The sequence below is a fragment of the Agelaius phoeniceus genome, chromosome 13, assembly GCF_051311805.1.
Source record: "Agelaius phoeniceus isolate bAgePho1 chromosome 13, bAgePho1.hap1, whole genome shotgun sequence".
Classification (NCBI taxonomy): Eukaryota; Metazoa; Chordata; class Aves; order Passeriformes; family Icteridae; genus Agelaius; species Agelaius phoeniceus.
This window is the reverse complement of record NC_135277.1, coordinates 13,506,111-13,529,897: the sequence shown is the minus strand read 5'-3', so window position 1 is coordinate 13,529,897 and position 23,787 is coordinate 13,506,111. Positions and strand designations below refer to the sequence as shown.

At 37.9% G+C, this 23,787-nt stretch overlaps 1 protein-coding gene across 8 annotated transcripts in view; it reads right to left on the bottom strand.

Annotated features, from left to right (window-relative positions):
* The window catches only part of TCF12 (transcription factor 12), a 161,245-nt gene that overhangs the window by 63,599 nt on the left and 73,859 nt on the right, over nt 1-23,787 (bottom strand). For all 8 annotated transcript variants that reach the window (XM_054642447.2, XM_054642452.2, XM_054642451.2 and 5 more), the window contains exon 7: nt 6,495-6,559. In XM_054642447.2, the coding sequence (XP_054498422.1) occupies nt 6,495-6,559 (65 nt within the window). The remainder of the gene's footprint in view (nt 1-6,494; nt 6,560-23,787) is intronic.

Sequence of the window (23,787 nt, the reverse complement as noted above, 5' to 3'; positions counted from 1 at the left end):
AGAAGGGGAGATTAAAAAGAGAGAATTTACAAAATAAAACCAGTTTTTCAGCTTTAAAGTTATATTGGTATTAAAATCCCCACACATGTAAAAGCCTTAAATTTTTTTATACTTCCATAACTCAGTATTACTTGGATTTAAGGAGACATCACATTCTCTGTTCTGCTTCTAAAACTATGTGAGAAGGAAGAAAAGCAACTGGTACCACTGCTTGTAGCCTTTGTAAAGCCCCACTCATCAGAAAGGTGCAGAAAATGATGTAATTTTCTGCCTCACTGGCAAAAGCCATCTAAAGCATCCTCAGCCACACACCAGCAGTGAGGAGGAAAAGCTTTCTGGTTGTTTCATGGACACTGGCTGGCAGAAACCCTGGCAAAGCCTCCTAGGAGCAACTGCAGTGCCAGGCTGCCACACTGCTCCTGCAGCATGAGGAGGATTTAGCTGTGTGCCTTTGCATCCATCTGAACAACCAGCACCTGGGAGAATGCCCTGTGCTACAAAGCCCTTTTTCTAGTCTAACTCGTACATTTTAAGCAACATCCCAGCTGTCAAATGCCACTAAAATCCTGCTCTACCCCACTATTCACAATCACTTATTTCTTTCACTGTTGTCCCTTCTGAGTTTTTTGTCCTCACCAAACTTGTATTTCCAATTATATTTTTCATATTCTTCTCTACTTTTCCATTTTTGTCAGTAAATCTCATTTCTGCTTCCCACATATATTTTGCACATCCTTGTAACCTAACATTCACATTTTTGTCTGTGTGCTTAATCTTATAGCTGCTTAATGTTTCCTGATGCTTTATTAAAAATATTAAAATCAATCGTCTCCATTACACCAAATACACATCTTACAGTTATAGAATTTATATAACTGCATAAATTAAAATTATAATATAAATAATGATTCACATAATTTTTACATATAAATTAATATTCATTTTAGCAAAAATAAATTTTAATAATAATGTGTTAATTTATTGTTAGATATAATTTATTAATATTAGTTAATATGTTTAGGAACATATTAAAGATAAATTTAAGTTAGTGCTATTTTCTGGTATCCATACTCTTGTTTTAACTTTTGCTTGCTTGATCCTCACCACCCAGCCAGTAATACAAAAAAGTTGCCATTTTTGCTTATGCACAATACAAATGAGCTTTTATGTTCTCCCTAGACAGCTCAAATTTCTGGAGTTATACCCTTATTACACTTCCTCAGCTATTAGAGAATGAGCTCTGAGATAACTACTTGCCCCAACATTGCAGGATTGCTCTTTAGGTTTGAATTCTGTTCAAGCTGCTTTAAAGTCTCTTTAAATTTTAAAGAGGCAAATTACTGACTATGCAAAGACAAAGTAACATACACTTGCAGTCATTTCTTTTGCTGAAGTGATCATCTGTTAAATTGCCCAAGAAATTGATGCTAAAGGCATTTTTTGGGTTTATTTCAAAAGTTCTTATAGTGTTTGTTCAGAAACAAATTTTTTTACACAAAAATAAAGCAACTTTTTAGTCCGTTAAGGATGTAACAGCTAACAAACGCTGCCATTTTATTCTTTAACAAATAGCTAAATTTGCAGGCAACAAGATGCAAACCTTTAAAGTTCCATGTTAAATTGTGAAGAAAGGAGAAATTGGTAAATTCTGAAAAGTTGTCTGAAATCATGTCTTAATATGTTTACTTGAAGTATATCCCCATAAGGAGCACTAAGTGTGGTGCTAATGTGCATAAAATGTTACTGAGATACTGCAAAATTCAGGCTAATTTAATAAAGCCTGATGTGCCTTACATCATGTTGCAATGATGCAATAATATGCTGCTAAATGAGTCACCCCACATTAGCTTCATGGCAACAGCAGAGTTGATGGCTACTGAAGGGAAAATGGGGTAGAAATATTACTGCAAATATTGATGGAGCAGCTTTCTATTGGATTTTTTTCATCCAAGGAAAAGCTGCCTTATTTATTGTCTATTACCAACATACACAAAACCTATATAATAATAACAGCAAAAAAATTAGTTAGAAACCCATCTGCCACTAAATAAAATATATGTAGAGTACACAGCATCATATAGATCATCCATATGCCTTCTGTGTAGTGCTTTGCATTTCATGCAATATGTATATACATCATGTACCATGGTATATATTTTATAAATGATTTTACATATATAAATATGATTGTACATAGTCAAGTGAAATGTAATTACTAAATTCAATCCATAGCTCCTTCCAGCACTCATACATTCTACAGTTTTACCAGCAGCAGCTTTTTCTAAATGGGTTTTATAAGTTCTGAAGTGTCCCATCATCATGTAGACCACAGAGATTAATGAGTAACAAAAATGGAGTAAATTAAGAGAGGACTCTTTATAAAAGGCTACACTTTAAACCACAAGTGCTGAATGCCTCTTCAGTTCCTGCCCAGCATCCATTACATTCAGCACTTGATTCTCCTCCTTTCCCACACACAGGATAGAGTGCAGACTTCAAATGATTATGAAGGGAGGAAAAATGTGTTATCTCCACATGTCAAAAAATCCATCATGTCTATTTTTCATGCATGATTGTTTAGAATGAAAATAGAACATTAAAGGGGATGGGCACCAACAATTTCCTATGCTGAGCCCAGTGATGCCAGTGGGGAGAGACTGTGGCAGGCAATGAGAACAGGCACAGTGAGGCCAAAGGAGCATCCCCCAGCAATTCCCCAGGGCACTCTCAGGCTCCTGGGGATAAAGTTACCTTCTGGGAAGACCCACACCAATAATTAGAAGAATTAGTCTAACAGCTATACATGTACTGCACATTTATCTCAATTTCACTTCAAAAATAGTGCAGACCCCTGGCTTTCTTTGAGCTCAGAGCTGTCAAACCAATGTGCACTGACAGCTGGGGACCTTTTTGATGATATTAGAAATGGGAGTAGTGAATTCAATACCTGAAGTCTGATCTTGTTTCTTTCACGTAAGCCACTGTTTTCAGTACAAAATCACACAAATGTGAAGAAAACCCTTTTTATCACAAGGAGCTTTCTGAAAATTTAACCTTTCCCTGATTTAAAATTTGTGAAAAGTTTCCATTCCCAAAACTGCAATTACATGGCCAACAGGAATGGTGGAGTTCCCCACAAGAATCACAAACCACCACCCCCCGCTTCAATTCAAAGACACAAAAAGAGACTTTTTGTCAAGTCATGTAGCATTGCATTTCATTCTGACAGCTAAATAGAGTTTTTAGTATTTCTTCTAAAAGCTGCCAATTCTTCCTCCAGGTAAAAATTTTTGATATTCATCTAAATCAGCTCTGCATAAGCTTTAATTTGTCATCTTAACCATCCACTTAGAGTTTATATACTTTTGGATGTTCCTTTTTGGCTTGTTTAAAACACCTGATGGAGAGAAAACCTGAAAACCTGCACTTCTTGCTAATAAAATATTTGTAAATTAGCCACATTTATGTTCTTGTGACTAATGTTACAGCTGAATCAGATTCTATTACCTAAGTCACTCAGGTTCCTAAGCTACATTGAAAATCAATCACACTTCAACTCCTACAGCCTAAATATAAAGCCTGTAGGTAGCAAACAGTCCCTACAAATCACTGCTTAGATTATTTTCAGTAAAAGGTGAGAATGATACTAAGACTCTGAAACACTGCAGTTTACAGGAGTCTTGATAATTTTCATTGCAGCCTTCTGTAAACTCAGAAAGTAAAAATTCAAACTCCTCACACTTCCATACTAGGTTATTAATACCTTTTACACCAGCAACATAAGGAAAGGAGGTAGGAGAAGGATGGATTCAAGAGTATTTGGAGAAGTTATCTATTCTCAATACCAAACTCTGACTGACTAGCTCTTGCCATTTTACCATTTCAGAAACCTTAGCCACTGCCCTTGAAGAACTCACGGTTCAGAGCAGAGACCAGAAAAGAGTGGGGTTAGTTGGTTTCAGAGAGGAAGAAAAGTAGTGGCTTGTAATTCCTCAAAAACCTAAATTTCCTTTTTTTTTTTTTTTAATAATACTGGAAGAAATAGACTGCAAACGTCAGAAGATAATGAAGAAGTGATACCAATTCAGCTGGAATAGCCTATATAAAATAAATTTCCTTCTCAGATTGCATAATAGATGTCTTAATAAGGCTTTTACCACTTCCACATTTCACAGGTGAACTAAGGAACCAAGGACAACTAAAACTAATGCTGAATACAGAGAGAAGCTGATTAAAAACAGCTAAGAGTCTATGATCAACAGTGGGTGAATGTATTAGCTGAGACTTTGCAGGCCTCTGTTTTGGGCATCATTCCACCTCTTAATTAGTGACTTGGATGAAAAATGAAAACTACATTTACTGAACTCACAAAGCAAATAACCCATAAGGATCTACAAATGCCGTGCAAGCCTGGAATTCAAAATTGCACTGACAAATTTAGAGATGGCAGAAGCAATGCATTAAAAAAGTAAATACATTTTTGTACATGGAACCTGTAAACTGGAAAACACAGGGTGAGGAATAGCAAGCTAATTTCCCTTTACCATAAAAAGGTATTGGGAAATTTTTGATCACCACAATTCAATTATGTATCAGAAACTGGGTATTTGTTAGGAAAATAGGCAAGTACTACCCAGCAAAACATTCACAGTACTGTCTGAAAGATACAGGAAATCTTTTTTTGCCGTGGTGGTAAGGCCCTAGGTGAGGTACTTGACCTCATTTAAAACACTGGAATTCCCTGGAGTTGTGAACCTACTGGAGAACATTCAGAGCAGAGCAGCTTTTCTACCAATATTTCACTCTGAGATAGATCCTGTTACACAGCCACTGTTAAAATATACCTGCCCTATACATAACCAGGTCAAAATTAACTCCAGCTATATCTTATCTAAGGACTCCTTATCATCCTCATCATCTAATGGTTTTCCCAGCCCCTACAGACTTAAAAGAGAGTAGATCCATGTCCACTGTTGTAAGACAAGAGTCAGCTCCTTCAATTACAGTGATGTTTAGATAAGGCACCAGGGAAACTTTCTTTAAGTAACTGCACTTCAGTAGTTGAAAACAAAACCTGGGGTGGTCCTGCAGCCTCTTCCATCTCTGGACTTTTTTGAGAACTGACCACATGAAGCCTCTGCCAGAGACAATGCAGCTGATTCTTCATTTAGATTGGAATGACCTCTCACTTTGGACCTTCTCTATGACAGATTTCAAACACTGTAGCTACAATGAGAGCTGTATTTCAAGCACTACCATGCATTCAAATAAACAAGCAAACAAATCAAAAAGATTCAGAAATCCCAGCACAGTCCAAGCTAAATGAATTAAAATGCTGTCAGATTTACCTGACAAAAACCAAAATAAAGTTCAAACTGTAACTTATCACGTGAATTTAAATGGAATTTAAAATTTAATTGAAAGTTACCTCTATGTTCATTTTTTATTTTCCTGAATATAGAACTAATACAGATTTACCTACAGTAACATTTCCCCCACATATTAAAAATTTTAAGGAAAAAGAAAGGGAGGGAGATTAAATAGTCAGAAGCTTATCAAAGGGATACACTGAACTAAAAGTGATGTTAACAGAAACAAACATGCATAAGACTGTAGGCATATGTAAGGTAGGATTGTAGGTATATTAAACAGTACTAGACAGAAACAATTGTAAATATACAGAGATATAAAAGGATTTTCCTCACTGAGAAAGCGAACAACAGAAATTACACTCATTACTGCAAAGCAGAGTGGAATTTTATGCAAAGTTCACATAAAACCATTTTCCAATACAAAGCATTAATTTAATGAAAGAGTAATGTGGAAATTAATTTGATTCCAAACTAAGGCCAAATTTATTATATTTAAATAGAGTACATACAGAGTTATTTCAACAATAGTAACTACACTAATACAATGTTTTACTGTTTAGACTGGCAATAATGTGAAGCCCATAACTCTCAGGTAAAGAGCTATACTGCTTTTTGGGAGAATGTTGCTGAAAGCTCACCCATACAGCTACAAATGGGTCTTTGTTTGCCACATCTGCGTTGCAGAGAAGTAGTAAAGGCTGTGAGAATGATCCTTTCTTAATAGGGGAAGCATTGCCACATGGTGCTGCCCATTCACACTTCCCAAGCTACTAGTTAAAGACTGAAAACCAAGATGTCAAACTCATAAGCTAGATGTTAGAAAGACACTTCTGAAAATATCAGCTCAAAGGAAATAGTCAACCTACAGTAAAATTAAAAAATTATTCCTCTTTGAGAAAATAAACGTAAATTAATTTCTTAGAATTATAAACATATTAGTTATTTAAATCTTTATCAACAGACACTGAATGTAATCACATGCTAATTATACTTTTTAAGCAGTCAAACTTCCTGTGCATTCAAAACAAACTTTTAAACAATGATCAAAGTATTCTTAGTCTGGCTCATTAGAAATAACCTGATGAAAATCATCACTCTAAAATGAAGAAACTCTGTACTTACTTGACAGCCAGGCAAGCCTGTATCCCTACCATATAGTGGAAATGGACCTCTGTCAGAGGTTTTTCCTAAAAAAGAAAGAAATTTAAAATTTGGTTATTTTTAAAATTCCCTAGACATCCACATCAGTTGTCTTTTTATGCAATTCAGAAAATCTGTTAGCATTGTAATAAATTTACAAACATTAAGTTGCATGAATAAAATCAGGTTTCTATATCTGTGTTTAACACTCTCAAACAACACTACAGTAATAGATGACATATTTACCTAATTAAATTCCTTTTGTAATCAGTCAGATACTATAAAATATTCCTATTCAGTATGTTTAAATACAAAAGGCAAAAATCCATTTTTATTTCCTTTATTAACAAGCAAAGGTAAAGACATTTTCAGACATTTCTCCTTCCTACATGAAAGTAACACTTAGCTGGTATCCATCTTAGATAATTAATATACTGAGTAATAAAATCAAAAACCACATGAAAATCAATCAAAAATCTCATTTAAAACACTAAAACTCACATCACCCTTAAACCACAGCTGATTTATTCAGCTCTTGACACTCACCCCTAAATCTCTTTTTGTTTAATGTACAGATCAGCAGGCACAGAACTCAAGCAATACAACTGGGCAAGACAGCAAATGCAATTTTAGTGGGTAAGCAGCACATGGAGAACACGGTGCAGAGGGCTGCCTTCTGATGTTGCTGCCTCAGGTCACAAGACATTAGCAATGGGTTTGGCAGCTCCAGAAAATCTACTTAGTGCTGTATTTGTTAGGTATGCCACCAAAATGGCATGCTTGTATATGAAAACTCAGTGTGCAACTTCTCCAGTAGAGCTCAGAAGTTGATCAAGCTACACTTTGAAAAAAATCTTTAATAGAAGCCCACGGAACAATGCCAAGCATCAGACACTCATCAAGTTTGTGTGTAACAAAAAGCAGCAAGTGCATGTGCCTGCCCTAATTACAGCACAGTTAGGGCTCAGAAAAACCCTGTACCACCACTCAGAGCCTTATCCAAAGGCAAGCATTAATTAAGCAGATCTACCCATTTGAAAATGAATGCTATCTCACCCAACTAGGCGCTCCCTTTGCAAATGATGTGTGTGTTACCCTGTCCTAATAGGAAGAAAAAGTAGCCTCTCTTTCACATTCCCATTTCAGTGATAAATAGCTCCAAGTTATTGCAATTGCACTTCAAGAATAGGACTTCCTTTGCTTTTTCTGATTTTTCTCTCTTACTACCAGAAGTCCCTAAATACAATTTCATAAGAGGAAAATCTAAAGTATGCTTTCTGTTCATTTTTAAAGCGCATCTTGTGTAAGCAGGGAGGAAGAGGAAGTCTGAATCTCTTGGAACAACATCTCTGCAAGGTTATCATCATGATAGCTACCAATGGTGTGGTCAACAATAGCTTGCTTGAAAAATGGCAGCTCTGCTGTAACAAAGGGAGGAAAAAAGTTAACATTTTTCTGCTGAAGCAATTTGCTTCTAACAATCTATCAAGCACCAAGCAAATAAAATACCTAGCATGCAAAATTATAAGTAGTAGGATGAATCATGCTGTTCATTTTAAACCAGACTCAGCACTTTCTTTCCAGAAAATGAGAATCTCATATCACATGATAAACAACTTTGACTGAAGTATGCAGTATTCCAGGCAGGCTTTAAAACAAATATTTGTACAAGAGTCAATTACAGAGGCTAGAAAAATTATGATTTAAATTATGGTTTGTGTAGCAAGCAAGAAATTGTTAGATAAGAATGCATAAAATTGTGTTATTTAAATGTTATAATTTTAAAGTATGGCAGATTCATATTAAAGGAGAAAAGCTTACTCCAACAGCCCAATCTATAGTAAATTTGGTTCCAAGAAGTGACCAGGAAAAGTCAAAGCTTTCTGATGCTGCAGTGCCTAAATATTTATCAAAAATTAGCTGGGGAAATTAACATTTAATCTGAGTTCAAATGCCCTAACTTTTCTACGAAGGGTTTGGAAAACAACCCAGGATCAACCATGAGAGGGCCTTTCATAGACAGTGTCCCAAACACATTCCCCTTTCAAGCACTTAGGACTCTCAAACTTGCAATAGTGTCATAATATTCAAGGTACATGTTTTTTAAACACTCAGAATTAGGAGTCACACACTACAGCAACAGCCACTGTGCCCACACTCAAGTCCTGGCTCCCTCTCAATCCATGGAGCTGCGCCCTGCGGTCCCTGGGGTGGGACTGGAGCAGGGTCAGCAGCTTCATCTCCACACGGGCACAGCACGAGGATGGGACACAGGCGGGTGGGGGATCCTGGGCACCATCAGAGCACATCCCTGACTGCAGTGAAGCCTCTGAAGCCCCAGTGAGAAAACACCAAGGTTTCCCAGCCTGGCCATATCACAGGACAGCTTCACTTCCAGCACAATGGAAAGGTGATGGAGTACAGATTTCAAACTGCTGTTATCATCTCCACACACTTCAGCTGCTTCAGCCCAGGCACAATGCTACTCTCACTATTCAAACCCTTGTAAGCTAATGGCACAGGTGATGTTTACTTCTCAATAGAAACAGAAAATACTTAGCACTACACTTCACAAGTACTTGGAAGGTGACTAATGTCAGCTTTGAGAAGATGACACTTCCTGGATGGCTCACAAACAGGTAGGTCCCACTCGCACTGTGATCAGTGCAGGGGCAGTCTTTAGCATCCAATAAAGTTCATACACATGGCCAAATATATCAAAGCAGAATCCCTTTGGTGGTTTTCAGCTTATGAAATACCTTTATTATTTACTCATACTCTCTACAGATTGACAGAAGAGAATAAAAACGTAGAGGTTATAGTAAAACCCCAAATTACTGGAGTCCCAGTCCTTATGAGAATGCAAACTCTAAAAATACAATGAGAGTGAGAGCCAAAGCAGACCCTGAAATGACTTGCAGGCTTACCCCACAAGATTTGCAGCTGAGTCTGTTATGCCCTCTCTCAGGTATTGTCTCAGTCAGTGCCCACTACACAGACAGCAACAGTCTTTGCATTGCAGCTGGAAATTCAGAAACACCAATGCTCAGCATTTCAGGGACATAAGGACACTTATCACTGTGGCACCCGATATTAATTAAAAGGAGGAGAGCAAAAAACACTATAAATTACAAAATCCTTGTTGAACATCAATTAGAAAGTGAGCAAAAACCACTGTTAATGACAAAATCCTTATTGAGCACTTTCATTTGCACAGGTTTGTGCAGAGATGGAGGTAAGGTAGTGTGCAGACTTATCAGCTGGGAAGGTAAAGCAGATGCCCAGATGAAGTTGATTTCTCTTCAGATCTGATTTTATTTTCCCACAACAAAAAAGTCAGAGGCTGCCATTTTAAAAGCAAAATCTATGCCTTGCTTACAAAGTAGGGTCATGGTAAACTTTTCTTCAGGTTACATCTTAGTGGCTCTACATACCACAGTTGTGCCTTCCAAGCAGATTTGGAATAAAGCAATAGACATTTAAAACAATTGAGTCGGTGATATGCAAAAATTTTACATTTGCGCAGGTCAATTCACAGGGCATTTGAATCTTTTAATAACTTGGAATTAATGTGTTTTATTGGGCCTTGGGGGGTTTTTTTGGGTTTTTTGGTTTTTTTTTTTTGTTTGTTTGTTTGGGTTTTTTTGTTGTTGTTGTTTTTTGTTTTTTTGAAGTTTCACTATGGAGTTAACAGAAACCCAACCAAGAAAATCCCATGAGGCATTTTGAACCACAAATATTTCCCAACTGCATAAATTTAAAACCCTGACACATTCTCTACCAATTCAAACATTAATAGGCATTTAGTAAATAATTTTTTTCTCTTGCAATCACTTGTCTAAATGTGATATGCTCACAACTTAACACAGCCTTTGAATACCACAGGAGGAATTGTCTTCCACAATCCATCTATCCTATAACAGCTGTGCAGCCTAAATACTCTGAACACAGAAGGAACTGAAACAGCAAGATGCAAAGTGATAGTGAGCTGAAAACAGCACTGCATGAACTCAGCTGAGGACTACTTCAGTGATTGTGCTATAAATGCCTGCCAGTATCAAACAGCCTTTTCCCACTGCTTCTAGAAAATGCTTGGCTTATGAGAAGATGACAGAACTCTCAAAAAATTATTTCAATTCCCACAGAATTAACCCTTTACAGACTGAAGATCTGTCTGTGCATTGCTAAGAATTTGTGTGGTTGGCAATATGGAAAGCAAGGTCTTTTAATGAGCAATGTTTATCATCCAGTATGAATGCCACAGTGACCACAGCTGGCAGCTGCTCTGTTTGTCAGACATGAAGTATGTCTGCCCTACTTGTACAGAGAATCTGCTCTAAGTGAATACTGAAAAGTGTTTTTACAGTGCCTAAACACTATTTCTTCAATGGTAACACTTTAAACTGGTCCCTACAGAGAGCCTACCCAAAAATCAGCTTATAAACTTTGTTAACAAGCTTGAGAATTCCTTTTTCTTTTCAAGTTATTAAAGTGGTGTTTTCAGTTTAATATTTCAATTCAATTCAGTTAGAAATCAATTATTAGACTGCTTTCTCTCCCTCCACATCCAGCAAAGTATGTGTCTTTGTTACTCACAGAATGAATACATTCAAACAATTTTTCATATGCAGATCCAATGTGACAAGGAACAAGCTGCACAAGCTGCACTGGCGCATACAAAAGATGCAAGAAAACCTTCAACAAATTCGATATTTTTCTACTCATCAATATTGCTTTCCAAATTACCATGAGGTAGAAAGTACACAATGCTTATAGAATAAGATTCTTGCAGGTCCACTCTTATTTTTAAAAATTTTGTTGGCATTAAAAATTCTTATTCAGCAATTATTCAGTACAGTGAAAAAATATTATGTTTGGTTAAAACACAAATCCATCTCTGCTCCTAGGACTTCGTGTTTTGCCTTCTTTGAGGCAAGACTGACACATGCAGCCATAAAATTTTTTACTACATATCTATGCATTTCCCACAGAGCAGCAGAGGAATAATTTCTTCCTTTTCTACTGCTACATAACCTACTCATTAATAGAGGCTGTCCTTGTTTTAGTATCTTCTCTCTAGCATTTTAAAGATCTATAATGCACATATGTATATATTGTGAACACATATAAAGATACAACATGCATTTTTCCTTCTGATACTCGAGCCCCAGAACTCCTGGAAATGAAACAGAGATCTGGAGCAACACAATTAGAAGAAATGGTTTAAAACAAATGACCTCCTATTCTCTTCATGACAATGTTTAAGTATTATTGGCTGATGTGTGCCAAGCATGCTGCTGGCTGCACTGAGGATGTTTAACAAGCCAGTGCCAACAAGTGCAGCTGCTGGACTTGCAGCACCCTCCTCCTGTTCATTCCAAGCCAAATTACTCACTCAGCTATGAACAATGAAGCAGCAACACAGAAAAATGCCAAGTGCAAGTGAGATTAGTGATAAACTACAGGATCCCTACAGAGGTCAGTGATTAGCAGGTCCCCAGCCGTAATCACTTTCCTAACCCAGCCTTTATCTCATCACTGCTCCATCTCAGCTCAGACTTCCGACTGCAAGCAGCTTCTCCAGTCAATAACCCTCCAAGTCTTGCAAACTCATCCACACTCACACCTTTTAATAAAGCAGTCAAGCCTACACAATACAGAATGTCTGCAAACTTGTAGGACACATCTTTAACCTGAAGTTTAATAAGTAATTAATACACAATAGAATCCTATTACTGGCAGAATTTTAATGAAGTAACAGAAGAAAAACTACAAACATACTTAAGGCAGAAATGCCATGCCCAAGTGTTGATCAGCAATGCAGTCTCATGATAAATACAATGATCATGATAAAATGCTCTGTACCGACTGCAACTAGTGAAAAAATGTCGGTTTTTCCCCCCATACTGTGACATCTTGTAAGACCAATTTTCCCAGACAGCAGAAGTACATGTTTTAGCAAAACTTGGGTTTTACACTACAGATTTGCTCCCCCCTCCTTTTTTGGCCAAAATTTTGAAAGACTGAGATGATACAAAACTAATGATTATCAAGAAGTAAGAACTATGATTCTAAATGAGATTTATGGGATTTAACAGTCCAATCTCAGGTCTGCCAGTAATCTCCTAGGATTCTCCATGCCATAAATTCTCATTTGTAAGAAGACAGCATCATAGTTTTGTTATCAAGTCCAATTACTTATTTGGAGCAAGAACTGCTTTTCACATCCAAATAATCCAAAATGTGAAAAAACTGAAGATGGAATTACCTGTAATCAACTTCCCATTATAACTTTTGCAATTTAGGAACGAATACTGAATTATTGCTTTTGTTAACATTTGGACAAGATGAGCTGGAAAAAAAAATTCAAGTTTGCTTTCCAAAGACTAAAATGATTATACTTATATATAAGTATATATGTATATGCTTTTATACTTACAGTTGTGTTGCATTTGCAGATGCCTTTCACTGTGAAAATTCTACTGATTGAACCAACCAGGCAATAAATCTCTGAGTATATTTATAAAGATGTTAAACACAGAAGTCAAGGGATTTCTCACAACTTCTTTAACACAATATTTTTTTTCAATAATGTCAGTGTGTGAAGAGGTATTAAAGAACCTGCTTCTCAAAGACATGCCTTTGACACTTCCATCCCATTGATTTGTAAGTACATCTAAGAAAAGATGGAGTATTTTGTCAGTTTGCAGATCACTGCACAGATCTTGTGCTATAAAAACAATTTATTAATGTTCTTATGTACTTCAAATACACAGGAGGTAAGGGTGGACTAAATTCCATATTATATTTGGATTGACCCTATGAACTCGTAATTTATATGCTCATGTCAACTAGGAACATTTCTATTCCAACAGAGGCTGATCCATGAGGGCTCCTTCCCCAGTACTATTCCTGTCCCTCCACTTAGCAGGTTTACTCTGAGCTGAATAACAAATCAAACGTTTGCAAGGCTAAAAGGCACTGAAGTCGCTGGCAGGAAGAATGCACAGCAGTAACTGAGGGAAGAGGGAGGACAAACCTGAAGAAAGAACTTTCTTCTCTTCCTCCCCCAAGCATATGTAGGCAAGTATCTGCAAAGCAAATAATTCCTGAAGAGAATTTCAAATCCTCCACTACTATGTCTACCCCAGGCTAACCTTACCATTATCAGTGGTAGCACTCTATTAACCCATTATGTGTGCTGCACATAGAGAGAACAGCCAGTGAGACACAGATTAAAAATATACTAAAAATGAGGGAGATCAGGGATATAGAATATGCAGAAAACAATAACCAAAGTGAGTTTGCATGTGAACACACAGCCATTCCACGCTGGTATTAGTCATATACATTTACTTAACTCACCTATCCATCCCATGTTTTTCTAGAGAATCCAACTGTCTTCACTTTGTCAATTAAAGTATTTTTCTTTTGTCATCTTCCCCACCTCATCCCCAAGGGATTTAGCTGAAATTCTTAAGTAACTAGCAAAGCTGCTACTTATAGTTAACTTGAAAAGCATCCCTTGCTCTCCTGGTGTGGAATTTGTCCCAGATCTAAGGACAAAAATTACTTTGAACACCAATTACATTCTTAAGTCTAAAGTCAAGAGGGTTTTTTAATTGGAAATGAATAGAGAATCCACACTTTACAACAAAATGCTACACCTGTTTCCAATTAAAAGATTATTTTGGTGACACTACTTACTACAAATTACTAGATTACTTCATATGTGTATATATATATATATATACATATATAAGTTCTGCAGGTATCTACAGCTTCTCTTACTATCCAAGATCTACTGATTCTCATTTCATGTGAAAAGCCAGCTTGTCAACAAAGAAAGATTCCCCCCTTGCCCATTTTGTGTATAAACACAGGCACAAACAAAACAAACATTTATAAGCATCTTCCACAAGGCAAATGCAAATGCATACACTGGTCCTCTGCTGGAGAACACTTCTGACAGTCCTTACTTGAATGATTTGCATAACCTTCTCTAACTTCACCCCTCACAGCCATCTCAATTGCAGAGACAGAGGTTTGCAAAACAGGAATTTGCAATCTGTGGGCTCCAGACCAGCAGTAGCTGCTAAACTGAAGAGAAGAAAAAAAAAAAAAAAAAACAAACCCAACAACAGAAAAAAAACCACCCCAAACAAAAAACCAATGAAATAAAAAACCCCACTGAACCACCCAAAGAACCAAACAACACAGGAAAACAATATAGAAAACCAAACCCCAAACACACATTAGATGCTGTAACACATTTTGGAAGACAAAACAACATGTTAGATGTTTTCTGAGTATTACTTCTTCTAGAAACAATTCCCACAGGTATGACAGAATAACCAAGTTACCTGTTAAAACAAGAGGGGGAATCCTGAGGAGATGGTGCCTTAAAGGAGCCATGTCCTGGTTAGGGGCTGGAAACTCCTGACTATTCACATGCATTATATGAAGGTGCATCGAGCCAAAAGAATGTGAAACAAAAACTCCAGAAAGAATTATTACATAGTCTAGAGTAATGCAAAGTACTTAAAATGCTAGGAGCTTAAAATAGGTGCTCTTCTTTTAGTACAAAAGCAATATTTACAGTGTGGGACTTTGGAATGTCCAAAAATTGAAAGCAATCCTCCCAAGCCCTGAACAGATGATAACTGCACAAGAGAACATCACTGTGTGCAGAAATGTAAACTGGTATTGCAGCTACACAGAGAATGAACTCTTAACTATCCACCAAAATAACACTCAAACCACAGATCTCTCTAAACCATCCCTCATCTGTAGGCACCTTCCATCTCCATGTGTTTATGAAAACATCAATACCTTACTGCCAAGGCACCTCCAGGATGAACACTGGATTTTAAGTCACAGATTATTTATAAGAGATCATAATAGGTGTGGGAACGCAACTGAAGAAACATTAAGAACAATAACCCAAGTCCAGACATAGTCAAGGTGATCACAAGTCTCAGGTTTAAAAACACCGTGGAACACGGGGAGCTGCTCAATGCACTAAAGACTAAAACTTCATATATCAATCAATCCTACCTCTCTGCTTGGCTACACATGCTTTACAGAGGCTTCAAATGACCTAAAGCAGATAAGGAAAACACTTTTCCTCAGCATGTTGAGAATAAAAGGAATGCTCATTGCAATATTGGTAATTATTTTATAGAAATGGTGACATGAATAAGAATGATGAAATACTTTCTATTACAACAGCAAGGAGAATGTAAAAGCAATTACTAATGCTCTGCACATCTGTATCAGCAGGTCAAGGTATCCTGACTCCAAAAGGATTAAGTTTATTTTTTTTTTTAAATATATAAACCAAGGGGTTATCTCAGATATTAAGGCTGGTTTTTACTAAGTCTTAGAATATTCATAAAGTGCAAGATCTCTGGAAGAAAGTTTATTTTGTACACTATTTAAAATAAGTAAATAGGATTACCCAAACAATTTATTCCCCTGATAGCAAATCATAAATAATGACATCACCAAAATGGAATTTTATTAATAAAGGATTAGTAGGCTAATGGCAATACTCTTCAATCTGATTTTGTGGGAAAGGTGTGGGTTTTTCAGTATAAGCTGGCACAGTACACTATCAATGTACCTGAGTTTTGTAAGTTATGTGCATTGATAACAAACTGTTTGACAATAAAAGGCTACATTTAAAAGAATTATTTAAAGGAATCACCTCATTACTCTATTAAAATAATAATGCATTAAGGGAGTGAAAGCTAGGCATCAGATAATGTTTTAAATGCAACTGGAAACACAACATGACTCAAACCTCACCCCTAGATTTAGTCTTTTTTGCCTTCTTTGTTTTTTTTTTTTTTAAAGCATCAGCTTGTCAACCTAAATGTGTTACTGGAAATTCAGAGCTGGCAGATTGAAACAAATGAAGACAGGTCAGTGGAGTGCTCTGAACTGCACTTTGGGAAGCAAACTGCCTCTTATTCAGCCAGGTACAGGACTGAGACAAGGCCCTGCAGTCTGGAACTGGATTTCCCCTTCAGGGGGAGGATAGGAGCTACAGAAACTTTCCACATTCCCCCATTATCCCAACCCTTCCTGTTGGCCTGCCTCAGCACCTCTGCAAAAGGCATTGTGGCCTTGGCAAATCCCACAGGGAACCTCCTGAGGCGTTGACTAGAAAAGGCCAAATGTCCACCCTGGTGTTATGTGGTTATGGTCCCTGAAAGTATTGCAGAGTGAAAATCTTCCTTGTAAGCCTGAACAGTATTAATGAGTGAAAGTAAAACCACATGGGCTTTGTATCTTTTTATCTATTTTACCTGCTTGTACTTCAACTCTCTGGACTATAGAACAGGTTCTGTATATTATTGTGCAAGCCTTTTATACACAAACAAGGATTAATTTCAAAGACATTTCCCATTTCATACCTAGCTGTTATCTCTGCTGTAAGCTTTCAACTACACTTGATATCAAACAGTCATAAACACTTATAAAACACTTTTCTTGATCCTGTTCTAAGTAACTCATCTAAGTCTCAGCATCTGAAGCACCTATTTTACTTCTCATGCAGTTCTTTCAACTTAAATTTACCTTTTTATCACTCTCCCTGCGTCTATAATTCTGTTATTACCAACTATGCAGTGTATATGGAACCTTTCTTGCTTAAAGTTTTATCAGCTTGGAGGAAAACACAGAGCACACCCTAAAAGAGCTTTTACAGACTGTAATTTCAGAGATGCAGTTGGCAGACTTGAATGCAGGACCACCACTCAGAGGAACAGAAACAACCTAGAGGATTGGGCCAACAGGAACCTCATAAAATTCAACCATAACAAGTGTAAAGTTCTGCACCTGGCCTGGAGCAGCCCCTTGCACCAGTGCAGACTGGGGTCTGGAAGGGGCAGCTGCAGGTGAGACAGCATGGGCAGAGCAGTGACCATCCACCTCTGCCCAGCACTCCATACACCAGATCAAAAATACTGCACCTAATTTCCAAACAAAATCCCAACAGCCCACAAACACCAACCAATCAGCCCTAAGCTAAAGAGCAATAAACAGAAAGAAACCCAGTGCTTTCACCGGATGCAAGGGTTTCTTTCTTTTCACCAGTATCACATCCATTCGAGAATCCTGGATTCTGAAATCTTGCAACTGGCAATTCTGCCCCCAACTTCCAACAGGTCATATTACTTCTAATTTCTTCAGCTTCCTTTTGCAATGACTTCATATATCTATTTTTGTATCTATTTTTCTGTATTGATTTCTCTTTATCTCTTACATATACCTTTCCCTCAGCACCAAAACTTAGTGAAATAAGTTTAAGCTTTCCAATTCAACTGAATTAAGTCCCTTAATTATTCATTACATACTGGTTCTGCAAAAATGCTCATGCATTTAAAAACCCACACAACACTGATCTGTACCTCTTTCCTTCTTTGCCCATGAGAGCACTCTCCTGGATATCCGGTCTCTGCAATGAGTTTATGATTTGCACTCTGCTGTACAAAACAGCAAATGATTCTGAATGATGACCAAAACTATCCTTCTTTAGGCAAGCCACTTGGAGAAGAGTCATAAAAAGGATTAAGACTGATATTGAAATATCTGGGTTTCTCCATTTCTTTAAATCAAAAATTGTGTAGTTAAGTAAAACACGGAAACATTGTAGGAGTTCCATGCCACAGCTGTATCTTGAAACCTTCACTACCTCTGGGTTTATTTAATTCACACATATATTCTAATTTTAAAAAACCAAAGCAGTACCGAGGTCATTTAAATTGCTGCACTTTTACTTCTAGGGTTATATTCACAAAGTCTATTTTAAGAACTGCTTTGGAAGCAACTGATGTTTTATGCAGTGAACTGCTATTTTCCCAGATGAATAGAATATCCATTCTTTGGCTCACAGTTTCCATGACACTAAAAACAAAACATTCATCGGCAGCAGCTCAGTGTTTGATGGTAAATGCAGCTGCAGCTCACAACAGCTCGCAGTGTACCTCAGCCCGCCACAGCTGAACAGAGGCACTGTATTTCCCCAACGCAATTTCATTGTTTTACAGACAAGCCTTTTCTTGCCAAACTCAAACATTTCAAATCCTGCTGCTGTTCTGTCTTGAAATGAAAAGTTATTCAATTCTGTAAGTAATGATACTAATGCTAAGTCTTCCAAATTACCGAACAAAGTACATAAGCAGAAACACAGCTTCGGTGGCAGGAGCATCTGCCCCTACAGTTAAAATGAAAATTTTTGGCCAAAGAATTTCAAACTTTCTTCCTTGATACAATTCCAACTCACTTGCTTCAAGTAAGCTGTTGAAAATAAATTACAGGGGCAATTTAAAAACTGGTAAATGGAGAAAGTCACATGGCAGTCCAGAATTGCTTCCCTCCCCAAAAAGGAGCATTAAAGTGTGCATGTCTCTTTAGAACAAAGACAGTCTTCTGTTTTAGAGCAAGATACAAGACTTCCACTCGCTAGTAATTTAATCCTGCCCCATATTAGCTAACTTTTCATCTGTTTGAGATCCAGTTTGGGTATATGGTCACTCCCCTTTTCACACTGGTCAGCACACCACTGTTAAACAAACACCGAGACTTAATCATGTTGGTTTGATTCTGAAGGTCTCATTGAAAATAGGACCTAATCAATACTCCACATTTATTAGGAGCAGGTTTAGGCACAAATTCTGTAAAGCAACTAAGCACACACATATCTACTTCCAAGTATTCAAATGTTCTAAATTCAGCAGGGATTTCTCATGTGAACTACACACTCAGGAAACTGATAGGGGACTGCAGGCAGAGCACAGGGAAATCTGACAAAGGAAAACACATCGTCTCAGCCAACTCTTAAGGGAGTTCTTAAGAAATTCTGTCAAAACTACGAGAAATATTGAAAAAGTACTAAGTTAACACTAACCCGTTTGCAGCTTAACAGTAGTACTATTATTAGCTAGATATTAATTTCTGGTTTTTCTATAAAATACAGTCCACCTTGTCTAAGGGCAGAAACAAAGTGATGGCTCGCAGCACTTCGCGTTTGGAGCAGAGGGGAGCCAGTAGCGCCGTGTGGCTGTGACAATGCCGTCCGGAGGGAGAACAGTGCCGTCCGGGGTGGGTGGCGATGGGGGAAGTGACAAAGCTGTCCGGGCGAGGAGGTGGCAATGCCGTCCAGGGGGGTGGTGGCAATGCCGTCCGGGGGAGGGGGTGGCAATGCCGTCCAGGGGGGTGGTGGCAATGCCGTCCGGGGGAGGGGGTGGCAATGCCGGCCGGGGGGGGGGGGGTGGCAATGCCGGCCGGGGGGGGGGGGGGGGGTGGCAATGCCGGCCGGGGGGGGGGGGGTGGCACTGCCGTCCAGGGGGGTGGTGGCAATGCCGGCCGCGGGAGGGGGTGGCACTGCCGTCCAGGGGGGTGGTGGCAATGCCGGCCGCGGGAGGGGGTGGCAATGCCGTCATGCCGGCCGGGGGGTGGTGGCAGTGCCGTCCGGGCAGCGGAGGCGGCCCTGGCGCGTTCCCGCTCCCCGCGGCGCGGCCGCTGCCGTGCCCAGAGCGCCCCCTCCCGGCGCCGGGCGTGCAGCGCACGGCAATGTCACGGACAGCGCGGCCTTGCACCGGCGCGGACCGAGACTCCCTCACGACCGAGTCCCTTTAAAGGGCAGCTCAGTAAAGAAAAACAGTAGTCCAAAGGCTGCAGCAATAGTTAGTAATAAATCATTAGCGAAACAAAAATTAAATCATTGCTCTTTATACCCAAACCATTGACTTCAAGTTGAGATTCAGCAGGCCCTTGAGGATCAAAGAGGGTTAGGGCAGCTTACTGTCAGAGGCCGCTGGAATTCACTTGCAAGCATTACTCTTCATAAATTTCTGTTGATGGCCTTTCTACTGACAACTTACTGGACTTTTATCACATCCTTGCACTAAGCCATTAACAAGGCTGGATTATAAATGCACTCCCCACAGGCCACTATGCATTACAAGACCAGGAAAAAAGTGAAGCTTGCTTTTGTAGCTTTTCCAGGAGCTGAATAAGAGAAATACGCACAGAGTGCAATATTCTTATTGCCACCAGCAATTGCACCTTGACAGAACTCTAATTCTGGAGTGTAATCTGTGCTGCAGGTAGTCACCACTGTAACCTAGGAAGAACATTCACGTTCTTCTGCAAATAGAAGTTCCTGCAGAAGTCCTTTGGTGGGCTGGTAAATGCTGATACAGGACACAAATGCTACTTCAAAATTTCAATTTTATTAAGTGTTTCCTGAGGGTTTGACTATTTTTTTCCTTCTGAAGCTTAAAAGGAGACAAGAAGTCCAGAATCTGGCAGAAAGAGTCAACTCCCCTTACAGTTCCTGGAAAGAATTTTCTTATCTATAGATTTAAATTCTTCAAGTTTATTGCAACACTGGTGTACATTTCCCTATCCTAGTGTTTCCCAAACAGCAGACAATAAATTGAAGATCCACCATCTGACTGGTATATTAGAGATAATGTTTTTGCTCCTTTACATCAAATATGGTACCAGTTTTATTGAAAATATTCAAGATAAATCCATGTGTTTTCCTGAGACTGTCTTTTTGTAGCTGTAGTGGCAGTAGCAAAAAAGGGACTTGATAGAAAGAATACAAGCAACTATGTCTAAGTCCATAGTAAAATCCCACCTGTTTGTAATTATCACACACCCAGCCAGGCATGCAGGGGGAAGATGAATGAACATAGAGAAGCTTTTTCAAGTATAATTTGCAGCATGAAAACCTGAAAGAAACCCCACATCTTAAGCTACCACAGATTCTTCATAGGTTCTTCATAGGTCAATAGTTAGTGATCCTTTTTATTGCTCCCTTCTCAAATGCTGATTCTTTATAGCTATCTACCTTCTGAAACTTTGGATAATGTCTAAAAATGCTAAACTGTAATATCAACATACTAAGTCAGTGACAAGGGAGGAAGACTGGACAGACAAACAGCACCTATTATAATCACTACCAGCATCTGTCTTGCCCAACCATGAACCATGTCTTGTCCATCTGCTCAGGTACTTACCTCTTTTTCAAGAGATAATTGGAAAAAAATTAATAAATTCTTATCCATGAGAAAGTGGTTAAAAAAAATTACAGCAGCTATATTGGATACAGAAGGTCAAAATTCAGTCTCAAAAAAATAGTGTTTTAAAAGAATCTCCAAAACTGATAGCTAAAAAATGGCTGCTTTTCAAATAGCAAACCACCCAATTTTATTTGAATTATAACTCAATCACAAGTGCACAGGAATGCTGAAGCCATGTCATGTAGCTCTACTTGAAATCCTAAATATGGATTTATGACCCTGATCCTTCAAACAGCTACATACATGCTTAATGGGATTATGTGTGCTTAAAGTCTCTTAGATGCAGAAGTATTCATAAAATTAGGACTTACCTTGGGCATGTAGATCAGTAGGACACATTAGATTTATACTGACTTTTGTTATATTTGTAAGACATTTGGACACTTCCTATTATATGAGGTAAACAGAAGTAGAATTATTTCAGCAGTATTTTCTTTGCATGTATCACAAAAAGCTTAGAAGGATTATTATTTTCCTAAAAGAAAGCAGAGTACTATGGGAGCATTACCAAAGCACCAGAAATGCTAATTAAGTGGTCATTTTGCTTATGATAAAAACAGCCTTGAAGTAAAAATCAGAGATATGTTTTAAATAGCTTTTTTCACACTATCCTAGAACATTACGTATTTCTAGGACTGGAACTGTACTGAAATATTCTGAAAAGTGAAAGCACTTGAAATATTATTTCAACAATTGTGTGCATGTGTGTATAAGTAACAACACTTCACCTATGCACATTTCAGTGTATCCAAAACACTTCAGCTACATACATGCTAAGATTTTTCTTCCCTGAATAAGACCCATTCTTTACCACTTTTTAATTCTTTTTTTAAAAGTCTTTCCCCCCCCCCCCCAATTACAGGCAGGAAATAAAAAGAAACGCAACTCTTTTATGTAAAGTAAATCCATCTGGATGTTTGCTGCATCCTATATTATAAACTTGTGATCCCCAACCAGAATGAGTTATAGTGAAGCTGCAGGCAAAATTGTCTCCATATACCACAATCCATTATCCCTGTCAAGTTAATGTTCCATGTTGAGCCATATGGCGTGGGTACACACTCAACAAAGGAAATTCCTTAAACTTGTTATAATCAGCACTTACAGTCATCCAAAAAAACTGACATAAACAGCTTTATTGTGTTTTGTTCATTTCAGTTGATATCCATGACAAAAAGAGGAAGCTTCAGGGGGAGAAAAAAGAAAAAGAAAAAAAAAAGAGGGAGGAGGCAGTAAAGTTGCAATAATAAAAAGGGAGGGGAAGAGACAGAGACTGTACATTTCATAATTACACAACATTTTCCTTACCAAGTGATTTTCAATTACAATAAAGCTCAAGACTCCTGACACTGATACGGTGTGCCAGATTAAGAAGAGACAAAAAAAACCAAAAATCCTACATCAATACCTAATTTTCAAGGTAAATAATACATTCTATAGTTTCAAAGTGCCTGACTCATGCAAAAGATTATCAATTTAAAAAAAATGTGAATAATTTTTAGTTTTCCTGACTTGGGAAAAAAGGTTTGCCTTCAGTTGTTATATAATTATCAAGAATTTAACAATCCTTCATTAGCAATATGGCAATTTAAGTAAATATCTTTCTATGCATTAAGTGTAGGTCACAGATGAATTAAGGACTCCCAGAAGCCTCTGCTACCTGGCACAACCCATCACATCAAGCCTAAGTCAAGGTACAAGTAGAGCAGAACTTCATTCCAGCCCCCGCAGTGACAACAATAAAACGCTGAGAAAACACACTATCAAATACTGAACTCAGCATCAATTTCTGTTAATTACAGCCTTGTCAGCAACGTGATTATTCAAACAGCTCATGCAAATGTTAATGAGTCCTTATTTGCATATTTATTTTTTCCTTTGTTGAAATGTCATTGATTATTACATTCTACAATGATGAATGCTGCTGATGATGTGCTCTGATATGTAATTAGTCATTAAGTGGAATGAATAGATCAATTATGAAAAAGGAGTGAGATTAAGAAATATCAAACAAGACCGCCCAATGTAACCATAGAATTTTTTTTAAAGGAACTAAAATAATTTCTTGGCATTTAAAGTGCAACATCAGTAGTTTTCAATAAATAAACTACTACTTTCCTGAGGTTAAATAAGATCTTCCACATGCACTGCTACTTGGGTAATCTAATTACAAT